We start from the raw sequence: 26,580 nt of genomic DNA, 5'->3' as shown, positions 1-26,580 counted from the left end.
AGTCACTTCATATGGCGGTTGCAAAGAGTAAGTAAGACTTTGGCTCCAGTGTTGGAGCCCTTGAGCCAGGACCTGGGTTCAAGTTCCGGCTCTGTCTCCCACATCCTAGCTGGTGGGCTTGGCACACTAATGTCTCTGGGCCTCGGTGTCTGCATCTGTAAAATGGTGACCATACAGGTTCTTACTTGGTGTGGTTTCAGTGAGGATTAAGTGAGCGAACACACGAAAGTGTTGAGAGCAGAGGCAGGAACACAGGAGGAGGGACATCAGCTATGAAGGACTGTGTCCAGGCGCCGTGCTGTGTAGGGAATGCACGAATGCTCCAGAGCCGCGTGCCGGCACAGAGCCAAGCGGCATGACACTGCTGTCGCTCAGGCTGCCCGCCCTGTCCTGTTTGCAGCCTCACCCTCCCCCGCAGCTCTAACAATGAACTCTCTGCTTCTCCAGGATGGTGGCATTCACCTCCAGCTCCAGGAGGTGAAGAGGGGCAAAGCGAGCCAGTTCTTTGGGCTGATGGGGAAGCGGGTGAGAGGTGAGTGATAAAGGTGGGTGCTGTCCAGCGAGGAGTGGTCCCGAGCGGGTTTGCTGACACCAAGCAGAGGCCCAGCTTCAAGCCCAGGCCGCCAGGGGTGGGTAGGGGTCGCCTGTGCCATAGAGTGTCCATAGGAATGATCGTCAAACCCCGACACTTTAGAGAGCTCATTATGCCAGGCTACAGGTGTTAAACCCGGGGCTGGCTTGGGCATGTGGGGGTGCAGTCACCCTAAGGGCGAGGGCAATGCCTCCCGCCCTGCTGGTGCCCTTGCCATCCATACTAGGGATGACTCTGGAGACCGGTGGTGAAGCTGGGCATCAGGATCTAGATGTGAGCCAAGCCACTGGCCAGGCTTTCTAGTCGATTCTGTTTGGCTCAGATAGAATTATTAAAATGAACTCGCGTTCCCTGAGGATACTCTAAATGAAGGAGTCATGTCCAAGGGGAACAAGGAGCAAATAGTCTGGACAGAGGGCAGTCTTCTCTTATTCATTGTCAACATTATATATATCTATATCCGTATATCTATCCACACATTTAAGTGGTGTCGGTGAGGGTTTGAAGAAACCGGCACTTTTATACCCTGTTGAGGACACGGTGGCAATCTCCATCAAAGTTGGAAGTACACATACCTTTTAGCAATAGCCTCACTTCAGAACATGTACTGAATAGAAATGCCATTGATGCATAAGCCTTGAGGTATTTGTATCAGAGAGTTTACTGCCAACTTGTTTGTAATAGCAAGAATTTGTAAAGAACATAAAAACCACCAACAGGTAGGGCGCCTGGGTGGCACAGTTGCTAAGCATCTGACTCTTGGTTTCAGCTCAGCCCATGATCTCAGGGTCCTGAGGCTGAGCCCCACATCAGGTTCCAGGCTCAGCACGGAGTCTGTGTGAGATTCTCTCTCTCTCCCTCTGTCCCTCCCCACCCTGCCCTCTCGCTCTAAAACAAATAAATACATCTTTAAAAAAAATCAATAGGTGAATAGTCAAAATATATTAGGCACACCCATAGCTTTTGTGGCCATTAAAAAGGATGAGACAGACCTGTGGGAAGATATGGAAAGGTCTCCAAGATATCGGTTAAGTGGAAGAAGCAAGTTATATAATAATATGTATGATAGGAGCCTACTTGATTTTCTTTTTTTTAAACTTCATGCTTGGGGGTGCCTGGGTGGTTCAGTTGATTGAGCGTCTGACTCTTGATTTCAGCTCAGGTCATGATCTCAGGGTCATGAGATCGAGCCCCAAGTCGAGCTCCATGCTCAGTGATGAGTCTGCTTGAGATTCTCTCTCTCCTTCTCCCTCTGCCCCTCCCCTGTGTTCTCTCTCTCTCCCTCTCTAAAACAAATAAATCTTTAAATTTTTTTTAAAAAACTACATACTTATGCACATATATATGCAAACACGTAAGGAAATTTCTAGAAGGATAAATGCCAAACTGTCAACAGTGGTTACCCACTAAAGGCACTGAACCCCAAAGAGCCATGAGCCCTTCCCGTCTCACCACACCCCCGGGAAGCAGTGTGGCCCTCATTCCTTCTTTCTCTTTCCCCCAGGAATACCTCCTATCCAGCCAGACAGAAGAGCAGGTAAGTGTTGTCCAGACCTTCCCCTCAGCAGGCCCCCTGCGGAGGGCTGCGTTGGCCTGGCCCCTAACCAGTCAGGGAGGTGGGGGAGATGCTCTGGCCGGGGCCATGCCAGGCTGGCGTTGGAGGGGGCGGGGCCTGCACGGTTTGGCCACATGCTAGGCTTCCTGGTCAGCCCCTGAGAGAGGTGGTCTGGGCACGTGGGGGGAGTAGTTGCAGGGACAAGGAGACAGGATGAATCTAGTTCTGTCAGAGGTTCAAAATTACTTTGGGTCAAAAGCCTGGAACTGGAAAAAACTAACCAATCCATTCCCCACCCTGCACCTAGAAGGATCTGAAAAGTGCAACTCTGAGCTGCCAGTACCCTGCCCAAATCCTTGGTGAAAAGGGAAAGAAAAAAAAATCAAAAGAAAACCAACCAACCCTTACCCGCCACACCCTCAGAACTCTCTCAGGATCAAGTCCAATGCTCTGACAACTCACCACATCTTCCAGGGCCACTCTCACTGACTTGACTCCGGGCCCCACCTCTCCTTCCCCGACCGCCTGCCCTGCCCAGACAGAGCTGCTCTCTGTGGCCTGCGCGCCATGCTGTCCTTGGCGCCCTGCCCTGCCCTGCACGGCTGGGTCACGTGGCTGGTGTCCCCAGAGCAGAACACGTCCCACCATGGGCAGTAGCAGGTGGGCCACCTCCGTACCCGCAACACAGGCAGTTTCTGTCTCTGAGAGGTGCCCACTAGGTGTCTGCAGAAGGGAGGGCAAAGGGGTGGGGGAATGCAGGAGAAAGAGGTGGGAATCAGTGAATGAATCAGGGAGTGAATGAACCAATCCACGGTTTTTCCTCCGCTCCCAGGAAGCTTGAAGAATGACTGCATTTACGAGGCCCCAGCTCTTGTCCTGGCCCTGCCCTGCCCTTCTTGGATCCCACGACGGCCTTACTCAGCAGAGTAAGGCCTCTTTCTTCTGTCTTCTAGCTCCACCACCAGAGCACTGGCAAGGACAAAGGGCGCAGGGCCTTCCGGGCAGGGAGGGACCATCTGCGGAAGGTAGGTGAGCACCTCTGGTGGATGGCAAGGGCATCATGAGAAAGCAGCCCGATGCCTCGCTGCCAGTCTCCACGGTGGGGGCCAGGCATCTGGACAGACAGAGCAGGCTCCCCACGAGCCACTGGGCAGATGTCCCACAGAAGAGAGCAGCTGAGGGGCAGGCAGGTGGTCCCTTTGATGATCCAGGCTTGAGACAGCTAGAGCCCTAAAGCTGCACCCTCCCCATCCCCAGCACACCCAGGCACACTCTGCCCTCAGCTCATGTGTGTTTTTTCAGACCCTGGAACATCCCCCTTATTCCTGCAGCGATCAGCGATTATTAGAAAGTCAGGCCTTTAGTCTTGCGGTATTTCCTGTCCTCAGCAACTGTGTGAATCACTCTGGAAGGGGTCGCACCCTAAGCGGTCATCAGCTAACACCTTCTGGCAGGGGCCACAACCCCAACGGGCCCAAGGGTACACTCAATAAATGAATGAACAGGCTTGAAGGTAGATAAGCGACTCAGGCAGAGGGAACGATCAGAAGCTCAAGCGAGCCGGCGCTGGAGGGGATCAGAGATGCTGAGCTCCAGGCCGCCTTCTCTAATGCCTGATCTTCCCCCCAAGCACATGCTCTAGCAGGAGGCCTTTCTAGCCTCCCTGATCGAACACCTGCTCCTTCCAACATAGGCTCTTGGGACTCGAGATGGCAAGTCCTCTATTTCCCCTCAAGATTCTTTTCTAAACGTCTGAGCCATTCCATTCTAAGGGCCATGGAAGTCACCTCAGTACCCAAATAGAAATGAATGTCCCTCCTCGCAGAGTGTGGGCAAGAATCCCTTTTTTCAGAGATGGAAAGCAGCTTGCCCGAAGCCATACAGTGAGCCGAGAACAGCCGGGACTAAAGCGGGGTCTCCCATTACCTAGTCCACGGCCCCTTCCGCGTCTCTAGGAGGGCCTCTGGGCTTGCTAATACTGGATCACCACTCCCCTCCTTCTAGAGGGAGTAGTTGAAGGCTGGCTTGTCCATGCTCTGGAGGCGCTTCCGACTGAGAACTGGAAGATAAGGCAAATGAACTTGTAATCTGATTGCCCCAAATATTGACAGCCCGAGTTAGGGAAATGGAGGGCCCAGAGAGGAGTGACTAGGGAAGCCCCCCCAAGGGTGGAGGAGACAGACAAGACTCCTGAAACCACTGTCATGTACAGAACTCTTCCCAGGCAGAGAGGACAAGGACCACGGGTCAGAGTGAGCGCCCCCACTGCACCCTTCCCAGAGGACGAAACGCCCGTCTCCTTCCCTGGACGATGGAGCGACAGCCAGCCAGGCCAACTCTCTTCTCTGTGTGTCTCCTGCGCCCGACACTGCTGTGTCCCACCCAGCCTCCCTGCGGTTCCTTCCAGGACCCTCGATCCTAAGCCATGGTGACACAAAAATGCATGCTGTTACAGTTGTGAGCGGCAGTGATCCTGCCCTCCCTCAGCGCTCAGCCCCCATGTCACTGCTAAGCGGGGCCCAGTGTCACCCACTTCTATGTCTCCTGTGCCGGGACCAGAGTAAGGGCTCAATAAATGGACAAACAGTGAACAGTTTCTTTTTTTTAATAATAATTTTTTATGTTAGTCACCATACAGTATATCCTTAGTTTTTGATGTAAAGCTCCATGATTCATTATTTGCGTATAACACCCAGTGCACCATGCAATATGTGCCCTCCTTAATACCCATCACCAGCCTATCCCAGTCCCCCACCCCACCCAGGAATAGTTTCTTTTCTGGTACAGAGCAGAGGGCAGGAATGGCCTGGGCCTATATGCTGCCTAGTGGCCCTAGCAAGCTGGCCGGGGGGGGGGGGGGGGCTTTTCCAGAACCGCAAAGGGACCAGTAAACAGCCCTGGTTCCCACCCTTGGGACACAGGTAAGGACAGCCCCCATCTGAAAGCAGACACCCTTCCCTACTCAGAGTCATCATCTCAACACCGCAAATCCCTGTGTCTTCTGACCTGGATAATTGGGTCCCAGGTCCTTCAAAGATTCTCACGCATAAAGTGGCTCTTTAACTAACTGCTTTGCTTTTGGGACACAGGCAGTTAGTCACGCTCCGAGCACTGGAAAGAGCTCCAGGGGCACGAAAGGGTGCCCTCAGGGAACCCCCCAGTCTGATGAGGAGACGACTGTCACTGCCCCAGTGGTCAATGAGGCAGGACGCAGAGGACCCCAGGATGCTTAGAGAGCGGCACCTCAGCCAGAATGAAATCGTGGAGGGCAACGCTGGTCATCAGCACGGAGGGCTGTGTAAGGGAACCAGCTGGGAGTGGTGTGGGCTCAGCAGTAGGGGACGATTCGTGAATTCACTAGGCTACAGGACATTTACCCTCTGTGCCCCTCTCTCCACAAAGAAGGAAATGGGTTAGAGGTTTTTTTTGGGGGGGGGTGTTTGATCCTTTGGGAGTGGGGTGGCTAGGCTGTTCTAGGAGGGGAAAGCGGCACTGGAGGAGAAGGCAGGCCCTTCACCTGGGCGCCAGGGTAGGTTTTAGCGACAGCAGAGACCACTAAGGAGAGGCCGGGTGTCAGCACAACCAGCAAGATCCCTATTTGCCCTATAATGAAATAGCTCCTATGTGTCGCGTCGGAAGCCCTCTCACTCTTTTTTTTCCCCAAGATTTTATTTATTTGACAGAGAGAGAGAGAGAGAGAGGGAGAGAGAGACACCAGAGAGAGAGGGAACACAAGCGGGGGGAGTGGGAGAGGAAGAAGCAGGCTCTCAGCGGAGGAGCCCCATGCGGGGCTCGATCCCAGGACTCCAGGATCACACCCTGAGCCGAAGGCAGACACTTAACGACTGAGCCACCCAGGCGCCCCGGAAACCCTCTCACTCTTGAGAGCTTTTTCTGTATCTTCACTTAATCAATTTCTATTGCTTTACTCACACACACACACACACACACACACACACACACACTCACACACTCTATGTTAAGATAGACAGTTCATCATGAGCCCTGAATAAACCTCGGGCCTCCCGGGCTACCTTCTCCCTCCTTACCCAGGCCCAGTGAGCCGTCTGGGGTGGGGGCGGTGCGCGCCCTCCCCGGACGCCACGGCAGAAACCCCCGTGAACACACTTCTTATCCCATCCACTCCCAAACTCCTCACTCCTGGGGCACCCCTGGTTTCTTCCCCGCTTCACCCCACCTGCTGCTGTGGGCCCAAGAGGCGATTCACTGTCATAGCCAAACTTGAAGGGTCCGCGGAGCAGACTGAAGATTTTCTTCTTGTGTTTGAAGATGGGGACATTGAAGAGAAACTGGAGTCACCAAGTATTTGGTGAGTTTCCTCTCTGTGCCTGCACTTTGCCAGGAACTCAGATGGCTCTGGGAGGATGGAAAAAGTAGGAGATACATGTGTCCCTGGAGACCTAACGAGCTTACAGGGGAGTTGCGATGTGCAAAGCCCACGCCTTGCTCTCCGTTGATCCTTTTCAAACCCACCACGTTCCCTCAATGCACATGCTATTCCAGGCAATTCTTACTCCGAGGTCAATGTCTCTGTAAAGCCTTCCCAAGCCAGGAAATACTCATTCACTCCCTCCTAAGTTCCCCAAGCCCCTTGCACATTCCTCCGTGACAACACTTAACATACGATGTTCTGATTCAAGTACACGGACCACATCCCATTTATCTTTATTCCAGTACCAGCGCTAGTGCTCGGCCCCTAAGAGGTCATTGGAGAGTGTGTGACAAAGGACTCACACTTCCTGTCCTCGGGGAGCCTGTCTCTAGAGAGCCATGAGGGAGCCAAACTTCATGAAGTACCTGAAATAAATATCGAACATGTATCCTGCAGTTCTCAAACTCAGCGTGTCCCAGTGCTGAACTTGTCACCCACTCCTCCCTGTGCTGGGCATCCCCACAAACGGCACCTCCTCCGGGTACCCTGCTGTTCCAACTAGAAGCCTGGGAATTACCCTCCGCTCTTCACTCCCCACATTGAATATATATCCCCTAGTTTTTGGTTTCTCCAAAATCCATCTCAAATTCCTTCCCCCTCCACTACCACTGTTAACACAAGCCATGGTCTGCTGTTGCCCGGAGGGAGGCAGCCCCAAGAGACCTCCTTGCTTCCCATCTTACCGCCAGACCTGACCCACCCATTCTTTACCAGGAGCACGACCTATTAAAATGAGAAATGGGGTCATGCCATCCCCTGCTGGCCACCGTTCAGCTTCTTGGGATAAACCTGACAGCCTCCAAGGCCCTGTGTTCTCAGGTCCTTCCCCCACCAGCCAGGCTTTTTCTCAGGCCCTCACACACACCAAGGGCCCGCTTACACTGGGGTCTGTTACCTTGGCACCCCCCACAGTCTGCATGCTGCCCCCATCCCTCCACTCCTCCTTTCACTAATTCCTCATTGTTCAGGACACAGGATAAAGGCCCTTCCTCAGACAGGGCTCCCTCCAGTTTGCTCACACACCTTGCCCCTTTCCCTTCGTGGCACTGATCACAATTAGAAATCGTATCTATTAGTATCTGTCTCCTACAAGAGAATGCAGGGCCCACATCTTTGTACAAATGAGTATTTGTGTACAAATCAGGCATTCTGCAAGACAAATTTCCCTTCACAATTACTGTCCTCACCCCGTAGATGAGGATAAGCCACGTGCTCAAAGCTACACAGGAAATGCCAGGACTTGAGCCAAGGTGCCTTCACTCCAAACACCCAACCCCTCCCTACCTCACTTAGTCTATGCCATAATCATACAGACAACTCTCGGGCAGAATTAAGACCTCACAAGGAATTCCTTTTTAGCTGGGGCACGTCAACTGGTAAGAAAGAAACTTCCAAATATCTGCCTCCAGTGTACCAGTGTCTCAGGAGGCTCCTTCCAGAGATCATTTTAGGAAATGTTACTGTGTCTTCCTCTAGGAAAACCCTGAGGAAGGAGGTCTTGAGAAGTTCTAATGTCAAGAAACATACCGATACTTCTTAACTGAGTGTCTTCCGGGTTTGTATTACAGTATCCTTTTTGCCCATACTACTGTGTTCCGTGCCACACATCTGGGGGGGGGGGTGTTGAAGTGGAGGATTTCCCAGTAAAAACAGGAAAGGGGCTAGAGACTAATCCAGTTGCACTTTGAGACTAGGTGTCGGGGAACAATGAGAGCCATGGAGACTGAGCTGGCTTATGGAAAGACTTGAAAGCCAGGATCTGTGACCTGAATCCAAGGAGCCGTGGGAAGCCCCACAGATGAGCAAGAAGTGACGAGCCAGGTCTTGAGAGCAGAATATTCGTCCCTTTTCCTGACCCACTTCTGTAAGGAGGTGGCGAAGATTCCCAGGCCAGGTAGTGACCTCAGACGCAATTTGTCAGACAGAGAACCGAGCTAAATGGCCAAACAGGGATCGAGCTGGCTCCCAAGGTGCCGCGTATGGAATAGGAATAGCGCCCCCTGCAGCTACATGGGGTGGCTGCCCTGGCCCGGCACACGTGGTTCCCAATCACAGGCAATCAGCTGACTGAACCTCTGAGGCCAAACTGAATTCCAGTCCTTTCCTTTCAAAGGTTCTCTGCGTTTAGCCATTGTTGTGTATGGAATCATCCCCAAACAATGAATGGCTTCCAACAGTGTTTCTCACAATTCCTGAGGTTGGCTGGCCTGAGCTGCATTTCTTCAGCTTCACGTGGTTTTACCAGGGCTCACCGCTGAGGCCGCACTCAGCTGGGGGAGGGCTGGGATTCGGGGGCTATGCTTCTCTGTCCTCCCCCGCGTGGTCTCTCTTACACAGCCCTCACCGTTCACGATGGCTCAAGCTTCTGGTTTGGAACTATTTCCGCTGGTTTCCAACAGCCCAAGTGGAAGCTGCCAGAGTATCACGTCTGCCACATTCGATTAGTCAAAACAAGTGAAAAGCCCAGCCCACACTCAAGGAAAACTCTTCTCATTGGAAGGAGCACACACACCCAGACATGGCAGAAATTGTTGGGGGCTAGGCCTGGAGACGACCTACCACATCAGGTGTGTGTGTGTGTGTGTGTGTTTGACAAGAGTGTAGATTTCTAATAATTTAGGAATACATACAGTGAGCTGTTCCCAGAAACGAACACCCGGTTAAGAAGAGTAGCTTCTTGGGATGAACCAGACTTGCCAAGGATGAAGGTATTTGTATCTCACAAAGAACATCTGGGAGGAGCCACAGAGCTGACGTTGCACAACAGGCAGGTTATTTTCTCCACTCCTGGGCACAAATAAACACCTCCCCCCTGGCCCCCAAATGGTGGCAGCCTGACCTACACGGACAGGGATTGCACAAGACAAGAGATGAACCAGCACCTGGTACATTTGTCACCACTGGGCAGTCCTTTGTTTCCTTCTCGGTGACATTCATTGGCATTTTGTTGGAAGACGCCACAAAGGAAGTGGGCAATTATACTGCCCCCATCAGCAGGAAACAGTCTGGAAGGGGAGGTCATCAAAGTCTGTAGCAGAAAGTCCTAGGGCAAAAGCCGTGGGTCTAGTACTAGCATTCCAGGATCCCAGTGAAGAGCAAAAGATAGTTTCTACAACTCCTAGCATACACCACACATTCAGCAAAGGAGTTTTCACTTTATTCTAATAACATGCAGAACCCTGGGCCACATTTTATATATACGAGCACTTGGGAGGCCATGGAAGGAAGTGGAGAGCCATAGGGAGCCAGGCCTGCTCCCCTGGTGGTCACTCTGCTTCACTCAATGGGACCAGTTGTTTTAGCCTGCGCACAAGCCAGTTTAGGGCCTCAGGGTGAGTGAAGGCAGGTTTCACAGCTGCTCACAGCTTTGTTTCAAACCAAGGGTTTTTTTTGTTGTTGTTTTTAAAGATTTTATGTATTCATTTGACGGGGGGTGGGGGGGGCACAAGCAAGGAGGGCAAGAGGGAGAAGCAGAATCCCCGCTGATCAGGGAGCCCGATGCAGGACTCAATCTCAGGACCCTGGGATCATGACCTGAGCCAAAGACAGACGCTAACCAACTGACCCACGCAGGTGCCCCAAACCAAGGTTTTTTATTTGACCCCAGTCTAGGAATGGACTTCAAAGGTCCAATTTCCCCGTCTGTAGACAAATGTGTGCGTATTTGCATCGTGTGAGTTCAAGACCCAATGCTAGGATTCTTCTCAAAAGGCCAGGAGAGAAAAAAGGTATAAAGGATCACTGCTGAGAGCTGCACTACTTGATCCCCACACCGCTCAAACATCCTGCTTCTAGAATGCCATTTGGCTGACCCATCGCTCTTCAGACAAAGGCAGGCAGGTTTAGAACTACCCTCCAAGTTACTAATATACCTCTAAGATGCGTTCCATTCAATTCCGTAGTCCAGGAGGGACGTGGACTGGAAGCAAGCTGTGGTCTTTTCTACTGGCCATTCACATGTAGCCCCAACACCGACCTGAGCCAACTGCCTTCACATCAACTCCATTCGAGGTCCTTCCTAACCCGAGGCAGGCAATCTGCCCAGTACTGCAGGGACAAAATAAAACTAAGTCGAAAGCGTTATCCTGCTCCATGAAGGGTAAACCATACTGTTAACCATTACTTGACTCACTATCCCCCTTATGAGAAACGGGACCAGACCAGCAGCAGCAGAGACCTCATGACAGCACTGTGAATGGGTTTGGAATCTGAGAATCGGGGCTGGGTCTCCTAATCCAGAGGCAGAGAATACCCACCTTACAGAGGTGTGGTGAGGAGGGAAACCAGCCAAGGGACAGGGCTTGTTCGACAGCTTACTCCTAAACCAGCAGCATCAGAATGGGGAACAGCTGCTGCTTTCTGGGTCTCTGGCCCCCAAATGCTACTCAGAGGATCAACTAAAATCACTTCTTTCATCTGAAAGTTTCCACCAGTTTATTTTTCTTGTAATGGCAGCCAGGAAATCTAACTAAAAAGGAAAGGATGATTAATAATTATGGAACTAAAAAAGTGGAGAAAGCAAATGCTAAGGAGGCTAACATCAGAGTCGCTCTCGTGCAGGTAGTCAGCAGGGACAGTCTTACCCAAAGTTGCTGAGGAAGTAAACACTCTGTTCCCATACCTGTGAGGGATTTAAACCAGAGAAATCTTCCTTTTATTTTTTGGTAAGGAAAGCTGGGTGGCAATCAGGAGTCTTGGGGGCCCGATGGTGCACAAAACTTCAAGTGCCCTGACCTCTTCGCATCCAGTCTCATGGTTCACAATACCTACCCCGTTGTTTTGGAAATGTTGAGGGAGCAGAATTTCCCTTTGATACAAATATCTAGAATGAGGAGATTTGGGCCTACATCATTCGGTGTAAAAAGGGTCTTTCTGGAACCTCAACCGTCTCCACCCCCAGTGAGTGGCACACAGGACTCCAACCTTACGGAAGAGCGTCCCTAGTTTATCCACCAGGACAGGTTCTCAACCTTACTATGGAGAGAAACACAGCTTCCGGCACACAGGCAGGTGCCGGCCTGTTTTCCTGCCTTGGGTTAAGTGCTACAGGACAATGCAGCTACTTTCAGAAATCCTCTCCAGCTGGGAGAACCCACGACTGGAGAGGACGATGCTCACTACTGGCAAATGAACTTGGGGACAGGAGGGATAAACCCGTCCCCACCCCATCCCAAGTATCCGCTGTACCATCTATCCTAACTTCCTGCAGGTGCCTTTGCCCTTGAAATCATAGGACAATGAGCTTCAGAATGAGGAACACTGAGGCTCGAGGCTGGCTCTGTCGGAGGAGCATACACCTCTTGATCTTGGGGTTGTGTGAGTTCAAGTCCCACGTTGGGCATACAGCTTAAAAAAAAAAAAAAAAAAAGACACTGACTTGTCGTTGCTATGTATCCCTCTTAGCGGCAACCAAGCGAGGCAGAGAGAATTCATCCCACCAACCAGACAAGCTCAGAGTAATCACTCCCTCTATAGATAGCCTGCGTCAGAGAAAAACAAGTTCCACAGCCACAAACCACATCCCTCAACAGTTGGCTCACTGCTGGGGCAAATAAATGCCCAGCGTACTCACTACGGCTGCATCCTTTTCAACCTTACAGAAGAGCTCCTGAGTGAAACAGGCTTGAGCAGAGAACATGCTTTATTGAGTAGATATAGAACAGCACATTCTACCACATAGTGGGGAAGGGTTAGCTTCGGTAAAAGACCTTTACCCCTTAAGAAAACCCCCAGTGAAGTTGCTTTTGGATGAACGTTAACAGTGACACTGAAACTGGTGGGGAGCCACCACTGAACATGCTTAACATGAGCTCCCCCCAACCCACAGTGAGTATAAGTAGTGTACGGAGAGGACAAGAGAAAGGCACACAGGACCAGAGTCGGGACCGTGGGGAGGGCTCCACGCGAAGACAGCCGTGTTGGAGGAAACCAAGTTGGGAAGGGTAGCACGTGTCCTACATCCAAAGCTGCCCCAAGACAGCGGGTTATAACGGGCTGGAGAGAAATTAGAGGGAGCGGCTCTTCCTTTGCTCGAAACCAAAAATAGGAGAGCAGAGAACTGGGGGGCGGAGGGGGGGCACGGTGGCAAATCCCAAAAAGGAAATGCAGTTGTTCTTGGAAGGGCAGGAGCACTTCAGTTCAAGGAGGGAGGGTGAGGCACTGTCGGAGAAGCGAAGGCTGGGAGGGGTGGGGCCGGGGGCGGCACTCTGCCTCGCTGAGTCACGGGCTGAGAAGAGATCCAGAAGTCATGTGCAATCATTTCCTACTTCTCTGAGGAGGTTCAGGCAAAAATCAATGCAACTGAGACAGAAGTACAGGTGCGTCAGATCAGAGCGACAGGTATGGGGAAAGGTCTCTGCAGTCTAATGAACCGGTTAGCATGCAGCATGAAAGAGACGAGTGGACATTGTTTGGCCCCCCCAAATGTAAAAAAGGGGCAGGGGGTCACGAGAGGGGAACACATTTAGGGATGGGCACTTTCTGGTGAGGCAAAAAGGACTCGTTTCCTTCCACCAACACACTGCCCACAGGTGACTCAAATCAAAGTACAGAATCACCACCTGTCAATCCTCCTCTCCATTTCATTCAGATAAATTATGTGCAGTTATCAAGACGAGTCCCTGGGGGAGTGTTAAAAAATACTGGTCTCTTGTCAGCTTGACACTGATCAAAAAACCAGCCTTTCAATAAAAATGGCGCGAAACATTTAAAGTGAGATAAAATCCAAAGGGAATGGACCTGGACCCCTCCCAGTACACACAGTCAGAAATGGTACCTCTTCCCTGCTCTTCAAAAAAAACCAAAAACACAAAAACAAAAACACACAAAAAACAAAAAACCCCACATGTAAGGAGTAACTGGAAGGTCCTGGTGGTGGCAGACCATGGTTTGGATGTCTGGAGACCGGGCAGCAAGAAGCACTAGTACGAAGTTTAGAAGACACAACACAACCTCATGGGGCTAGAGGACATGAGGAGAACCAGTGACTGGACAGGTACAGTACCAAACAGAACACCTTGGGTCAGTGCTACGAGGGATCTGCTCGCAAGTCTAACAGAGATCCCATCCGGGCAACCTCACTGAGGCCGAAACAACAGTTCCTCAGAACCAGCGTCTGCAGTGAACACGAGGGTCGGAGCCAGGACAGTCCTGAGGGGGATGGCCTTCCCAAAGGATACTGTACTTGCCAATCACAAGAGCAACAGAAATGACAGACAGATCCCTAGGGTACGGATTCCTACTGCTGGGGTTCGCTGGCTCAGAGTAACAGGTCACTTTAAGTGCCCTTGGGAGGGGTCCATTTTAAACAGCTTGGATCCATGGTTTTATTGGAGTTGGATCTTTTGGCCTCTTTGGCTATCCACTCGTCAATCAGGTCCTGCGGGAGAACAATGGGAAAAATGACTATACATGTTCAACGATAATGTCTTTACGGATTCCAAAATGCTTGTTAGTGAAGAAGGAACCATCAAAGGTTAAATAATATACTAAGATGTGAAACAGGTATAAAAAATTATCTTTTGATTTAGAAAATGCTTTCGTACAGAATCCATTTCTTCCAACTGCGTCCTCAGGAAGAACTATAATTATTCACATTTCCTAATACGTGAGTCAACTGAAACAAATTAGAAGTGGGCAAGAGCTGAGATGGCATTTCTGTAAGCAATTTAAAAGCACTTCCACAAGGGGCACCTGAGTGGCTCGGTAGTTTGGGCACCCAACTCTTGGTTTCGGCTCAGGTCGTGATCTCAGGGTTGTGAGATCAAGCCCCCCCATCAGGCTCCTGATAGGGGTTTATGAGGACTCCCCTCACACAGATGGGCAATGTGCTCCAATCCAAGAAAACCATCACAACACAAGTCCTGTGTGACACAAAGCCTCATAACTGAGCTCCTTTCCTGTGTCATCCCAATCTGAGACAGGAGCTTACTAAAAGCTTCAGATAAGGATAAGAGATAAGCCTAACAGGCTTCCTTGCACACTAAAAACAAAAACAAAAAAAAAGGAGAGAGAGAGGAGAGAGACTCAGTATGAAGTATATGTACGCCAACACCCTTAAGGAGAGAAGGCTGCTTTTCAGGCATTAAGGCCCCATTTTGCTCTGCTAAGCCTCAAGAGACATGCAGCACTGAGCCAGCAGCTGCCGAAAATTTACCTGTCTCTTTAAAACTAGGTGTTTCCCTTTCCAGTACTTGAGCATCTGAAGGGCTTGCAGAGTGCTGACGATGTCCACAGGATTCACAGCCGTCTCCTGGCTAATTTCTGAAATAGAAGTGCTACTGAGAAGCGGGCCAAGGTGCAGACCCCCACCTTCACTGACCCCCACCAAGCCAAGCCCACCACCCCGCTTAGAGGAAACCCAGAGGGTTGGAATCTCTGATACTCAACCCAATCCCTTCAGAAAAAGCTTATGAAGCATTTATTTGACCGGTCCTAAAAACTACAAGAGAAATACTACAGCTAGAAATCACTCTGGACCCTATAGAAATCAAGGTCAAAGACAGACCTAATTTTTTCCACCCAAATAAATATACAGGCATGTCTTACCAGTTCCTATGTTTGCCAAAAGACTTGGGGGGGGGCATTTTTCTTCCTTCTTGACTTTCGTTAAGAATTAAAGTGCTAACCACCCCAGGTTTGTGAAACCAAAATCATATAGTCATTTCGAAAGGGCCAAATACTCTGGAATCCTTAGGCACCTTTCAGAGGTTTCTGCAGTGGCCCACATCCAGTGGGCCTTCTCTTTGCAGGTTACCCAGCATAGCATGCCCAAGTAGAAAAGCTGGAATGTTCAGTAGCATTTTAACATCTTGGGTATCAACTATCCTATAGAGCCAAAAACCAACCTTTGATAGAAATCTCTTTGCCTTGGAAATTATGCAGGTAACGGAGCAGCACTTCTTTCCAGTAACTGCGATAGCTTATGAGCCCCAGGTCGGAGAGGGGACGTTCCGGGGAGCCGACTTTTTCTTCCACTTTGGAAAGCAAGTAACCTACGGAGGAACAAAATGCAGACACCGTATTTCATCCTGATCACAAACATCACTGTGCCAACATGGAAGCTTGAGGACAGGCTGCTTCACGGTACCAACCAGGAGTCAGACATCCAGTGAACAGTGAAATACGGGGCAGCTGCTGTACACCCTGCTGCCTTGGGATAAGCCAAAGGAGAAGAATGGTGTGTTTGCATGTAGTTGTCCTAGACATTAAGAAAATTCTGGAAGGTTTCACAAGATAGAAACTTGAAATAACAATGGTAATCTGTAGATGTGTGCTGGGAACAGAGATGGGAAACCATTTCATTATGTCGCTTTTGTATTTTTTGAGATATTTAAATTTTAAGAGCTTATTATCTCAGTACTGGATCTCCTGAGGTCTCTGGTTCTAACATCTGAACGTCTAACGTTAAACATTATAGGGATGCAGTCCGCAAAATCCACACCTGTGAAACGCTAGTGGAAAACTAACCTGCCTTCAACAAATAGGAAAGAAATACAAGAAAGAGACGGGGTGGGAACTTTCAGATTAAAAGTGATTTACAAACCTCATCTAATAATCCCAATAGAACAATTCTATTTGGAGCTAAGGAAAAATAATTACATGTGTGTTTTCTTTAAAAGGAACAAAAATCACAAAATCAGGGACATTTGAATACTGTAACTTAGGGTATTAAGGAATGTGGGGAGGTTTGGATTTTTTTTTAAAAAAATGAAATAGAGCTTATGTGAAAGTAACTGAGGTGGAGAATTGAGGTAAAACAAAACTGGCCATGAAACGCTAATCATACATTACAAGGGGTTTTATTATCCAACTATTCTACACTTTTATGTATGTTTGAAAATCTCCATTAAATCAAGTTTATAAAATAGGTGTCACCTGGTCCAAGATATACAAGATTTTTGTCACCTCCCCACCCCTCCTTCTCCGTGATTGGGCCACTTCCCACAGCTGGGAAGTGATGGGCTGGAAGGCTCACTCTAAGAATTGTAATTCTGACTAATAACGTCGTAGGACAGTGTACACTGAATAAAACAGTGGATTCTCCTCATTTACAGGAGTTCTGTTCTACAAAGTCACGGCAAGCACTGAATTAGCTAACACTGAACCACTGCTCCAAGGCAAAACGGTTAGGTTTCTGTAAGCCTCTGGTCATATTTTCATCAACCCGTCATTACGGTCACCTTGTTTTATGTGTTTCTGTTTAATAATACCTTTTTAAATATACACTGTTGACTCATTAGCATCCAACTCCCGGCCAATAGCACAACCACCTCTGCCTGAATGAAGCCTGTCTGATCCGGGGATTTTCTGCGTAAGGCACAGCCCACAGCCTTTGTAGACGGCGTTTCGGCACTACACCTAGGGGCCATTCAGAATCAGCGACAAGGGCGCCAGGGTGCCTTAGTTAAGTGTTTACCTTCAGCTCAGGACATGGTCCTAGGGTCCTGGGATCAAGCCCTGCATTGGGCTCCCTGCTCAGCGGGGAACCTGCTTCCCCCTCTCCCTCTGCCTCCCACCCCCCGGGCTCATGCTGTCTAATAAATAAAATCCTAAAAAAATAAAATAAAATGAAATCAGCAACAAAACGCACAAAAATATCAAAAGTGCGGCACTAATAGACTGAAAAAAGCATGTGTTTACACCGAGAGCCCAAACAAGGCACCTGCTTGTTTGACCAGAGTGGAGAAAACGTGGTGACTTCCTTTTTGCTGCTGTGTGCATGTCCACAATTGACTGCAAAAGTGCCAAGAGTACTGATTTGGGGATTAAAAATAAAATTGAGCAGGCAAATCCCCAGATACAGAATACACTACTAAAGAGGCCCAAAGCCTCCATCAGGTATACGGACTGCCGCCAGACAAGTCCTTGCAAAGCTGAAATCCCTAATCCAGGAACAGATTTGAAGCCTTATGCATGTATGTGCTGTTCCTAAGTCTCAAATGGGGATAATCCTCAAGAGCTTAGTTTCCTATCCTCTATTTCCCCTACTATCAGGTGGGGACTGAGTCCTGTATTCACTGAAGGTTCCAGGTATACCCAGCTGCTGGAGGACGTTCCAATTCTGCCCACATATCTGTTCGCTTGCTGTGTGCTGGGAACTAGAGACCCAGCCGTTCCCGTTGCCCCTGCAGCTTGCAGAGCTCTGGCCGTAGCAGTCCCACTTACTGAAATCGATGAGCATCTTGCCATAGCCCTGTCTCATGTACTGAGGCATGGTGAGGATACACGATACGTTGTAGTTGAGGAATGAATTCTTTTCCTGAAGTCAAGAGCAAAGCAGATGAAAGCACGTCAGGACGGTTTGGAACCCAAAGTGTCAGCAGTCCCACAAACACAAAATCAGACTACTGGGGAGTGGCTGTCAGGCTCACAGCTGTTCTGTCCACACTGTTTACTACCATGGCCAAAGCCAGCCATGCCAGGCTCTCCCTAGCTCGGGGACCAGTCTCATTTTAAGACTTCTTTCTAGTCACAGAGCAGGGCAAGGAGGTGTGGACTGCTGAGTCGGTCAGGGCAACCTTCTGTGAAGGTCATTCTTCAAAAGGGGCTGTCTACTGGAAAAGAGAGGGCTCCCCAACAGTAAGACCCCAGGTTGGAAGGGAGGCAACAAATCACACACTGTACAGTTCCATTATGTAAAATGTTCATGACAGGCAAACTTACAGAGACGGGGCTGGCAGTGCTTGAGGGGAAACGGGCAGTGTTGCTCAGGGGCTGCTTGCTGGGCTAATGAAAAGGGAACGGAGGGCCTTCGGGGTTGCTGCACTACTCTGCCGATACAGAACCCGCTGAGGTACGCACTTTAAACGAGGGAACTAGATTTCAATAAAGTTTCTATTAAAAAAGTCAGAAGCAAAATCTGGCCCTCAGCCTTCAAAGGCACAGTGGTGTTATCACAGAATAAGTCCATCTAGAAAACCAGCCGAAAGGAACATATTCCTGGTTTTAGGCTAATAACAGAGGGCAAAGCCAGGAGCATTGGCTTGACTACAGAATGTGGCTTTGGGGTTAGCAGGCAGGGCCTTGGCCAGTAATTAATAGGCCACTCCAACCCGCAAGTCCAGAAATGAATAAACCAGAACCTTTTAATAAAGAATTACATACTTTCATTACATAATCTTTGATATATGGATTCTGTGACCCTCCCTGCCCCCCCAACCCTTAAGGGAAGGGCTGTCATCATTGCCCAGGGTACTGCCTCTTCCTGTCAGTGATCTGGGTCCCCAAATGCCAACATCAATCACCCTGCTGGGGCCAACAGCTTCTTAATCTCCAGATTCTGCTGACCTTGGAAAAATATCCAATCAGGTGACAGCCGGTGTTGTCCGCTTCTGTCATAACATAAAACAGGAAGGGCTCCACATCATAATACAACGTCTTATGGTCCAGAAAAAGCTTGGCCAACAGACACAGGTTTTGGCAGTAGATCTGGAAGCAGAGAAATAGAATTCATGCGTGGGCCACTGACTCCTAAACTTATCAGATAAAGGCCTAATATTAAAGATCCTTCAACATTGTTGATGAGGCAGAAAAAGTGTGCTTTGGTCAACAGCAGAGTCCTACCTTCTTTACAAGGGGAGACGGAGACAGAACAAACTGCTTCTCAAACCCGTGAATATACACCTTCCACCACCGCACCTCCTTACCTTGTTTTTCTTGCCGTCCACTTCAAACACAGAGATGGAGCCTTTACGATAGATCTCATCACCAGGTGGGTGTTTCCACACGCATTTAGCCTGCAAGAGAATGGAATTCGTATCAGGGAAACAAACCATCCCCAACAAGACTGCTGCTCAAGAGGAAAAATGAATCACAGGTCAAATTTAGTTAGCAGAGATGACAGATAGCTGGACACACTTGAAAATGTACAGCAAAAATTGTTTCTTTTTTCTTTTTTAGTAAAACAATTAATGGCTTCTAAAAATCATAATTTTGTGTTTATGGTATTTTTATAGCAGTTTAGAACAAGTTTTCTAGATCATATTCTGGCCCTGTTTCAACCCAGGAGATTAAAAGCATCTACTACGTAAAAGCCAGATAAATAAATACCCTCAATTCTAAAACACCCTGCGCCAACAGGAAATTCTTAAGCAGCTTATTTCCAGCAGTGTAGAGTTGCTAAGGAAAGGCAGGAATACTTGTTCACCTTTACCAGTAAACTGTGTTACCACCTAACCATTAGTCTTCTCTTCAGATTAGAAAAGAGGCCCATGACCATAAAGACTAACCCCCAGCAAAGTGTTCCTTTTGTTACCTAAGGAATATGGGCAAGTCCTTCCTTCAGCAGCTTAAAGAAAAAAGCAAGGCATCCTGGTTGAGCAGCAAGAACTGCGGGGGTGGGTGGGCACTTGGCCACAAGGGGGCACAAGGTACCCCTTTCCTCACCCTGAGGTGCTGAAGGATTTAATGTAGCCAGTCAGCCATTGCTGTATACACGTGAATTCTTACAAGGTTTTATGTAAATACATTAAAAAATATCATTTAGGAAGCATATGTATATGGAACATTTTCTACTAAGTTTTATTGTGACTTTTGGTCAACCCGAGAATCATGCCACAACTGTCACATGTCAATCCAAATACTAACCAGAATTGCTTCAAAAAAGCTCCACACCCCTGGCTTGCTTGTTCCTATATCACCCGTTTATTCATGCTGGCTCTTTCCAACAATAACCCAACTAATGGAACTGTTTAGAAACAGAAGCCAAACTGTTGGCCAAATGGCCAAAGGTGGACCATTCCAGCAATTACTCATGAAGCAAAGGCAATCAGAAGAGGTGTAGATGAAAAAACAGGTTTTCATTTCCTGAAAATCGATTTTTGTACCTCCTGTAATGCAGATCCTCAAACATTCAAAATGTTTACTTGACCCTCAGATTTATCCAAACCCTGTGTTTCCCCCACCTACTACTATGTCTTGCCCTTCTGGGCTATTTCATTGGTTAACACCACTAAATAACCAGAAACAAAAAGGAACAAGTTAAAACCTGGATGGTAAGCAGTTTGTATCAGTAAAAATACCAGCCTTACTTTCACACAGGAAAACTCGATTTTAGTTTATCTCCATGGTCTACAACCACAGAGACCAGTCCTCTGCTACACTCACCCCTGTGCCCTGGTGTCCCCACCAGTCCTCACCCCTCCCTCCGTCCCTCCCTCCGTCCCTCTCCCCCTCTCCCCGAGTCAAGGGTGCAGGAGTCCGGAGGACTGAACTCACAGGGGCAGTTCTAGGCCACAACACTACGAAGTGTGTGTTCCAGAGACAAGAACACAAAATGCAGTTAAGTTATCCCCCTACTCAACTGGGGACAAGAGTAGAAGGACAGGAACTCTGGGAAAGCCTGGGCCGTAGATGCTGTGCATACAGACCACCTGGGAAATAAAGGTGGAAGGGGATGGAAGGAGGGACACCCTAAAAGGTCTTAGAGCCAAATTATGCTGGGATGACAGAAACAGGAAAAGGAAGGTGCCCCACCCGAACAGTTCCTTCCTCTCTTCCCTACCCCTGCTCCCAGAAATTCCTTTATTTATTTTTTAAAGTTTTTTATTTTTAATTTTTTTTTTTTTAAGATTTTATTTGACAGAGAGAGACACAGCGAGAGAGGGAACACAAGCAGGGGGAGCAGCAAAGGGAGAGGGAGAAGCAGGGAGCCTGATGTGAAGCTCGATCCCAGGACCCCGGGATCATGATCCGAGCTGAAGGCAGATGCCAACGACTGAGCCACCCAGGCGCCCCAGAAATTCCCCGCCCCAGAAATTCCCTTATTTAAGACAAGATTTTCCACTCTACAACTAGGCAACGAAAAATGGCTTAAAGCTACAAAATACCTAGTCAGCATATTTATGAACAGTAAAATGAATGTCATGTCTTTCTTCCTATGTGAATAAGGACGGACAATGTTCAGAAACCAGAAAGCACTAAGCTTGGGAGAAGGCACCAAAGGACCCATTTTGTTAATTTCATAATTTGTCTCCTTTAAATGATACACATTCATTCAACACACATTTACTGGGCACTTACTGCCCACGCTGGTTGCTAGGGATACAAAGTGAGTCACGTCGTCCTTGCCCTGTCTAATGAAGTCAACCTAATGAAGTCTACTTGTTTTTATCTAGTTTGGGACACATAAAAACTGTGGGCAGAGGTAATTCATATCCCAAGGAGAAGCGGTAAAGAGGAGGCAGCAAGAAAAAAGGCGAGGAAATGTGTATGACAGGATGTGGTTATGGGACATCAGCTGCTTCGGGTGCCACAGGGCACCGGCCAGGCCACAGGCTGAATCCTCCCCAGCCTGAAATATGGCTTTCCATTTCCTACGCCTCTGTGCCATTACTATGGACCACTGAGAGATGCTTAGAGATGGAGGTCATCCAGGTAGAGGTCAACACCTAGAGCTCTTCGGGCTCATCATCATCACGATCACCGGACCCCAGACAGCTTACCATGTGTCGGCGGAGTATCGTTTGGCTCTTCATGTATTTTAAGCAGAATTCGCACATGTAGAGACGTCCCAGGCGTGCGTACTCTTCGGGATAGGGAGAATGGTACCAAGTATCAAGCTCATAACGACCAAAAGCAATTGTTTTGATCATGTTGCTCCCCTCTGTGATTTGGCCTTGCAGCCTTAACTTCTCCTATTGTGGAAGAAATCAGAAAGTCAGAGGATGACAACTCATCAATCTTTGTTTTTAAAAAGCGTCTAGTATGCTTGTTTGCATGCCACCATGCTAGGCCAGGAGACAAAACAGACGGAATTGACTTCCAACTCATGAGAAACTTGCACTAAAGAGGGCTACCTAACTGGACAGATACCAGGATGGCTTCTAGAAAACTCACGATCTACACTGCCTAGAAGACAGGTCTCAGCAGACTGGGGCTTTTCTCTGCTCCCTACCATGCTGCGGGTGGGCCTTGTCTCTAGAACCTCAGAACAAGTCCTTGGTAAAATTTTGTTTCTCATCAGCCTGCACCAAACCATTTTATAAAGGCAATCTACTACAAACACAAACACCCCACCCTTAGAAAGCATTCTAAAACCAAACAGAAAAGATTATCTAGAACGTGCTTTACTATCTGCTTCTAAATTAGCTGTATGGATCTGCGTGACATACAACCACAGGTATACGGGGCCATCCTCTCAATGGAGGTCCCTGAAAAAATATTTTTGAAACACAGACAGTGCTTTAATACCAGAATCTAAACTCCAGATAAAGTAGAAAATATTTTACATCTCAATCTCCACTCAGTGGCTAGGAGCTGGCTATGGGCAAGCCTAACCAGGTGAAGAGCTGTGACAGGAAATACTCTGCTCCAGAGTAGGACAGAGAAAGCAGCTACCAAACCCTGCCTCCCCCAAGTTGCCAACTAGTCTACTTGAGGATTTGTGAATTAAGTATCTGAAATAATTTTTTAAAAAAAAGGAAAAGAGGATATTCACTCTACAAGCTAAGTTTCCCTCGACACATTTCATCTCTTAAATCAGAGGTACCACAATTTTTTTCAAGCAACCTTGTTGAAAATTCTGCCTAGGGTATGAAAACTAAGTGCAACTGTTAAACAAAAATCAGAACAGTAAACCAGCTTCATAGATAAAACGTGGCTAGGTCAAAGATTAATTTCCTTTATAAAACACCACAGCCTTTTCCATTATTCCTCTTCACTGTTCTTTTGAGACTGGAGAGCTACAGGAAGCCTGCAAAGGCTAGTTCCCGGCGGTGGGGGCGGGTTATAAGAGAACCAGAGAGGCTTAGCAACCAATCTAGAAGTTCTCGGAATTGCAAATTGCCCGATTGAGACCAAGAGGCACCTATTGTCTAACCCGGCCTCAACACTCCCACCAAACAGGTCCTTCTGGGAGGTGAGGTGGAGAGGGAAAAACCGTCAGGAAAAGGGAAGGGAGAAGGGGGAATTAATTTTAAATATGAATGGGAAGGAGGCTCATCTTGATAAAGGATAGCTGGGGGAGGGGAAAGAGGTTCGTGCAACAAACGACATTTATTTCCCATCAACTGATCGCTGATCACTTTTCTTGGCAGTTCTACAAGCCTTTCACAAATGGTCCACAAGCTTCGAGGTTTTAATACTCACCAAATCCTCTGAAGCCCGGGCTTGTGCTCTTCGGAAAAGATCCAAGTCATACTCGCTAGTCAGGTTTTCCAAGAGCGGTTCCCGAGTGTTCCCATAGGTCTGTCTGTGTTCCTAGGAAAATAACCTGAGCGTGATTCTCTCTGCTTCTAAGAACTTCATCTATTTCATTTCAGTCAATGCCAACCAGAGGGCCAAGCACAACTATAAGCTATTTATTTAGTGTCTACTATATGCCAGGCATTATACGAGGCACTGGGGACTGAGCGTAAGACACACTATTATCAGGTTAATGCCAAAAACCACCATTATCCACCCTAGTGAATCTGGAAAGAAAATGCTCCTACACCTTCAAAAGGGAGTTTCATTCTTCTCTCTCTAAATGAGCGCCTCGAGGGTCAGTATTCTATGCCTCCATTTCTTCATCTGAAAATGTGCATGACAATACAAATAAATAAAATATAACAAACCTGAAGGCACTACAAATTAAATTCCTAGAATCTTGAGATCTGGAAGGAAGATTGGAGGATACTCCCATTTTTTAAAAGCAAAGCAAAACAAAACAAAAAACACAAAATCTCTGAGACTTAAGAGTGAGATTAGAGACTGAAAGGAAAGGCTGCAACGAGGAAGGGGTATCTGCACTAAGTGGTCCTTGCTATATCCCACCCCTGGAGTCGCTGAGCCCATGATACTGTCCACGCGAGGCCTGAAGCTCCCACCTGGGATCTCCAGCCCCTGTGCGTGGGAAACACAAGCTGGCCCCTTTAAAAAACACTGTATTAAATATTAAGCAAGAAGAAAGCAGAAGCATAAAAATAAGCCAGTTCTCAGTAAGTATCAATTCTCACCATTGCAGCCATGACAAGTATCCTGGTACCGAAAAGAAAGGCCACAAGGGCAACATCCCTTTTAAACCTCTGATTCTAGCCCTTCCCACTCCGTCCTAGACTCCACCTCCCATCCAGATAATAGAAGATAAAGGCTGTTAAATGGAGTGGATGGCTCATCCCAGGGAGAACATTATAGAATTCACATAGATATTAGCATATGAAAAAAAAACTATTCACCAGTACTTTGACCCCTATTACAATTTCTTCCGGTTCCACTGGGCCCACCGGACCTGCATCTTTTGCCTTTGGACTCTTGTCATCCAAAATTCAGGTTCTAAATATTAAGTTATTTCTTCTAGTTTCATAAACATTTTTTTAAGCTTAAAAAAAATATCCTAGCCAGCATTTTTAACAGGAAGGTTGGGTCCAAATAATCTAGCTCAAATTATTCGAAAGCAGCTGTTTGTAAACTAAATTTCAGGAGCTTTTACTTCAGACATTCCTTTCACCCCCATATGATTTCTGGGCAAATTACTTCTCAAAACCTCGTTTTCTTACCTATAAAATAGGTAAGATACCTCCATCACAAAGAGTTTTCATAAAGATGATGGGAACAACATAACCACGTCTAGTGCCTAAGCATATAAGCACTCAATAAATGCTATTATCCTGTTACTCATTCCCCGTCTACCCAATTTGTAGGTAAAAACACTGAACAACGTGGAGGGAAGCATACAACTTTGCACCTGACAGCCCACTACTAGAACCCTCCCCTCTACAAACCCAACAGTCTGGTGCAAGCATTTAGCTACAAATTCGCCCAACACCTCCTTCCTGCTGGCCCATATCCATCCCATTCATAAGATTATCATTTTTAAGGCAGTGAGGATGACCAAAAAATAAATACATGGTGTGGCATATTTTTGCCTTAGTGGAGTTGTGCTAAGTATTCACAAGCCATACATTAAATAACCTAATGCCTGAATAAGCCAATATTCCAACTCCATGAAAAAATGAAAATACACATCAGAAAAAGACTAAGAGATTGCAGGGCAAAACACGCAGCAGGGGAGGGGGTTCCTATCTCAGAGGGTGATTTTTATTGGAATTTTTCTTCTCTAATATTTTTGGTATTTTCAATAGGAAGCATTTAACACATTTATAAATATCAGTCACATGTATTTATAAATCATGTTTACAATAAATCTTAACAGTTAAATTTAATGCAAAAAATTTCTGAAGAATTTTTTATGAAAGGACGAAATTATAGTTCAAGCTATTTAAATGAAAACACAGAATCCAAAGCTGTACTTTCAGTAAAATCCAAATTACATAAATAAGGCATTATGTAAAAGGCTAAGAAGATATATCCCCAAATGCTAATGTGGCTACTTTTTAGGTAGTAGAATTGAGGTTTATTTCTGTATACTTTTCTTATGTGTTCTGTACTTCCTACTACAAATGTGCATTACTTTTGGGGCACCTGGGTGGCTCAGTCAGTTAAGCATCAGACTTTGGCTCAGGTCCTGGGATGGAGCCCAGCATCGTTGGGCTCCCTGCTCAGCGGTGGGGGTGGGGGTCCGCTTCTCCCTCTCCCTCTCCCCTAGCTCATGCTCTCTCTCTCAAATAAATAAAATCTTGAAAAAAACAAAACAGAATGTGCATTATTTTTAAAACTAGAAAAAAAGTTTAAATACTACCCATAACATCATCTTGCAGAATATATCACCCAATTAATACTTTTTATCATGCAGGAATTTTGTTTTCCCATTAAAATACACAGACCACCACTTAGTTTGAATACTTTCCCTTATACAGACATCTCCAACATCCTGATATTTGTTCGAGTGGCTAAATTTAGCCCTTTACAACTGAAGTAACGTTTACAAACAACTGCGGGACTGAATATTTTTTCATCTAAATTCTAATGGCATTTTGTTTTTTAAAGCCTCCTGTTTCCACTCTCAACAACCCAGTTTGGGGGGGATTATGGCAAACTCTGAAGGCCAGAGGAGGGCCCTTCTACTTGAGAATACGAACCGGCAAATCTGAAAAGCAGGGC

At 47.6% G+C, this 26,580-nt stretch overlaps 2 protein-coding genes across 3 annotated transcripts in view; one reads left to right on the top strand and one right to left on the bottom strand.

The window, feature by feature from the left end:
• The first annotated feature begins 395 nt into the window (after positions 1 to 395).
• On the top strand, positions 396 to 4,717 carry TAC4 (tachykinin precursor 4). Its single transcript, XM_048224283.2, has 4 exons — positions 396 to 532; positions 2,097 to 2,129; positions 3,101 to 3,172; positions 4,360 to 4,717. The coding sequence occupies exons 1-4, from the start codon at positions 427 to 429 to the stop codon at positions 4,401 to 4,403; spliced, it is 255 nt and encodes an 84-aa protein (XP_048080240.1). The 5' UTR covers positions 396 to 426; the 3' UTR covers positions 4,404 to 4,717.
• Positions 4,718 to 12,223: 7,506 nt separating this feature from the next.
• KAT7 (lysine acetyltransferase 7) overlaps positions 12,224 to 26,580 on the bottom strand; it is a 31,078-nt gene continuing 16,721 nt past the window's right edge. For both annotated transcript variants that reach the window (XM_026513112.4, XM_026513113.4), the window contains 8 exons: positions 23,689 to 23,799; positions 22,044 to 22,235; positions 19,248 to 19,337; positions 18,889 to 19,029; positions 17,767 to 17,860; positions 15,447 to 15,593; positions 14,756 to 14,862; positions 12,224 to 13,978 (listed from right to left, as the gene is read on the bottom strand). In XM_026513112.4, the coding sequence (XP_026368897.1) occupies positions 13,877 to 13,978; positions 14,756 to 14,862; positions 15,447 to 15,593; positions 17,767 to 17,860; positions 18,889 to 19,029; positions 19,248 to 19,337; positions 22,044 to 22,235; positions 23,689 to 23,799 (984 nt within the window). In that variant the 3' untranslated portion in view covers positions 12,224 to 13,876. The remainder of the gene's footprint in view (positions 13,979 to 14,755; positions 14,863 to 15,446; positions 15,594 to 17,766; positions 17,861 to 18,888; positions 19,030 to 19,247; positions 19,338 to 22,043; positions 22,236 to 23,688; positions 23,800 to 26,580) is intronic.

This window comes from Ursus arctos, unplaced genomic scaffold, assembly GCF_023065955.2.
Source record: "Ursus arctos isolate Adak ecotype North America unplaced genomic scaffold, UrsArc2.0 scaffold_24, whole genome shotgun sequence".
In the NCBI taxonomy this organism is placed as follows: domain Eukaryota; kingdom Metazoa; phylum Chordata; class Mammalia; order Carnivora; family Ursidae; genus Ursus; species Ursus arctos.
This window is presented reverse-complemented; position numbering and strand designations above follow the sequence as displayed.

Coding starts and splice junctions, on each gene's coding strand:
- TAC4 (XM_048224283.2), top strand. CDS start 427: ATGAACTCTCTGCTTCTCCAGGATGGTGGCATTCACCTCCAGCTCCAG. Junction 2,130..3,100: donor CCAGCCAGACAGAAGAGCAG/GTAAGTGTTGTC, acceptor TCTGTCTTCTAG/CTCCACCACCAGAGCACTGG. Junction 3,173..4,359: donor GGAGGGACCATCTGCGGAAG/GTAGGTGAGCAC, acceptor TGTCATGTACAG/AACTCTTCCCAGGCAGAGAG.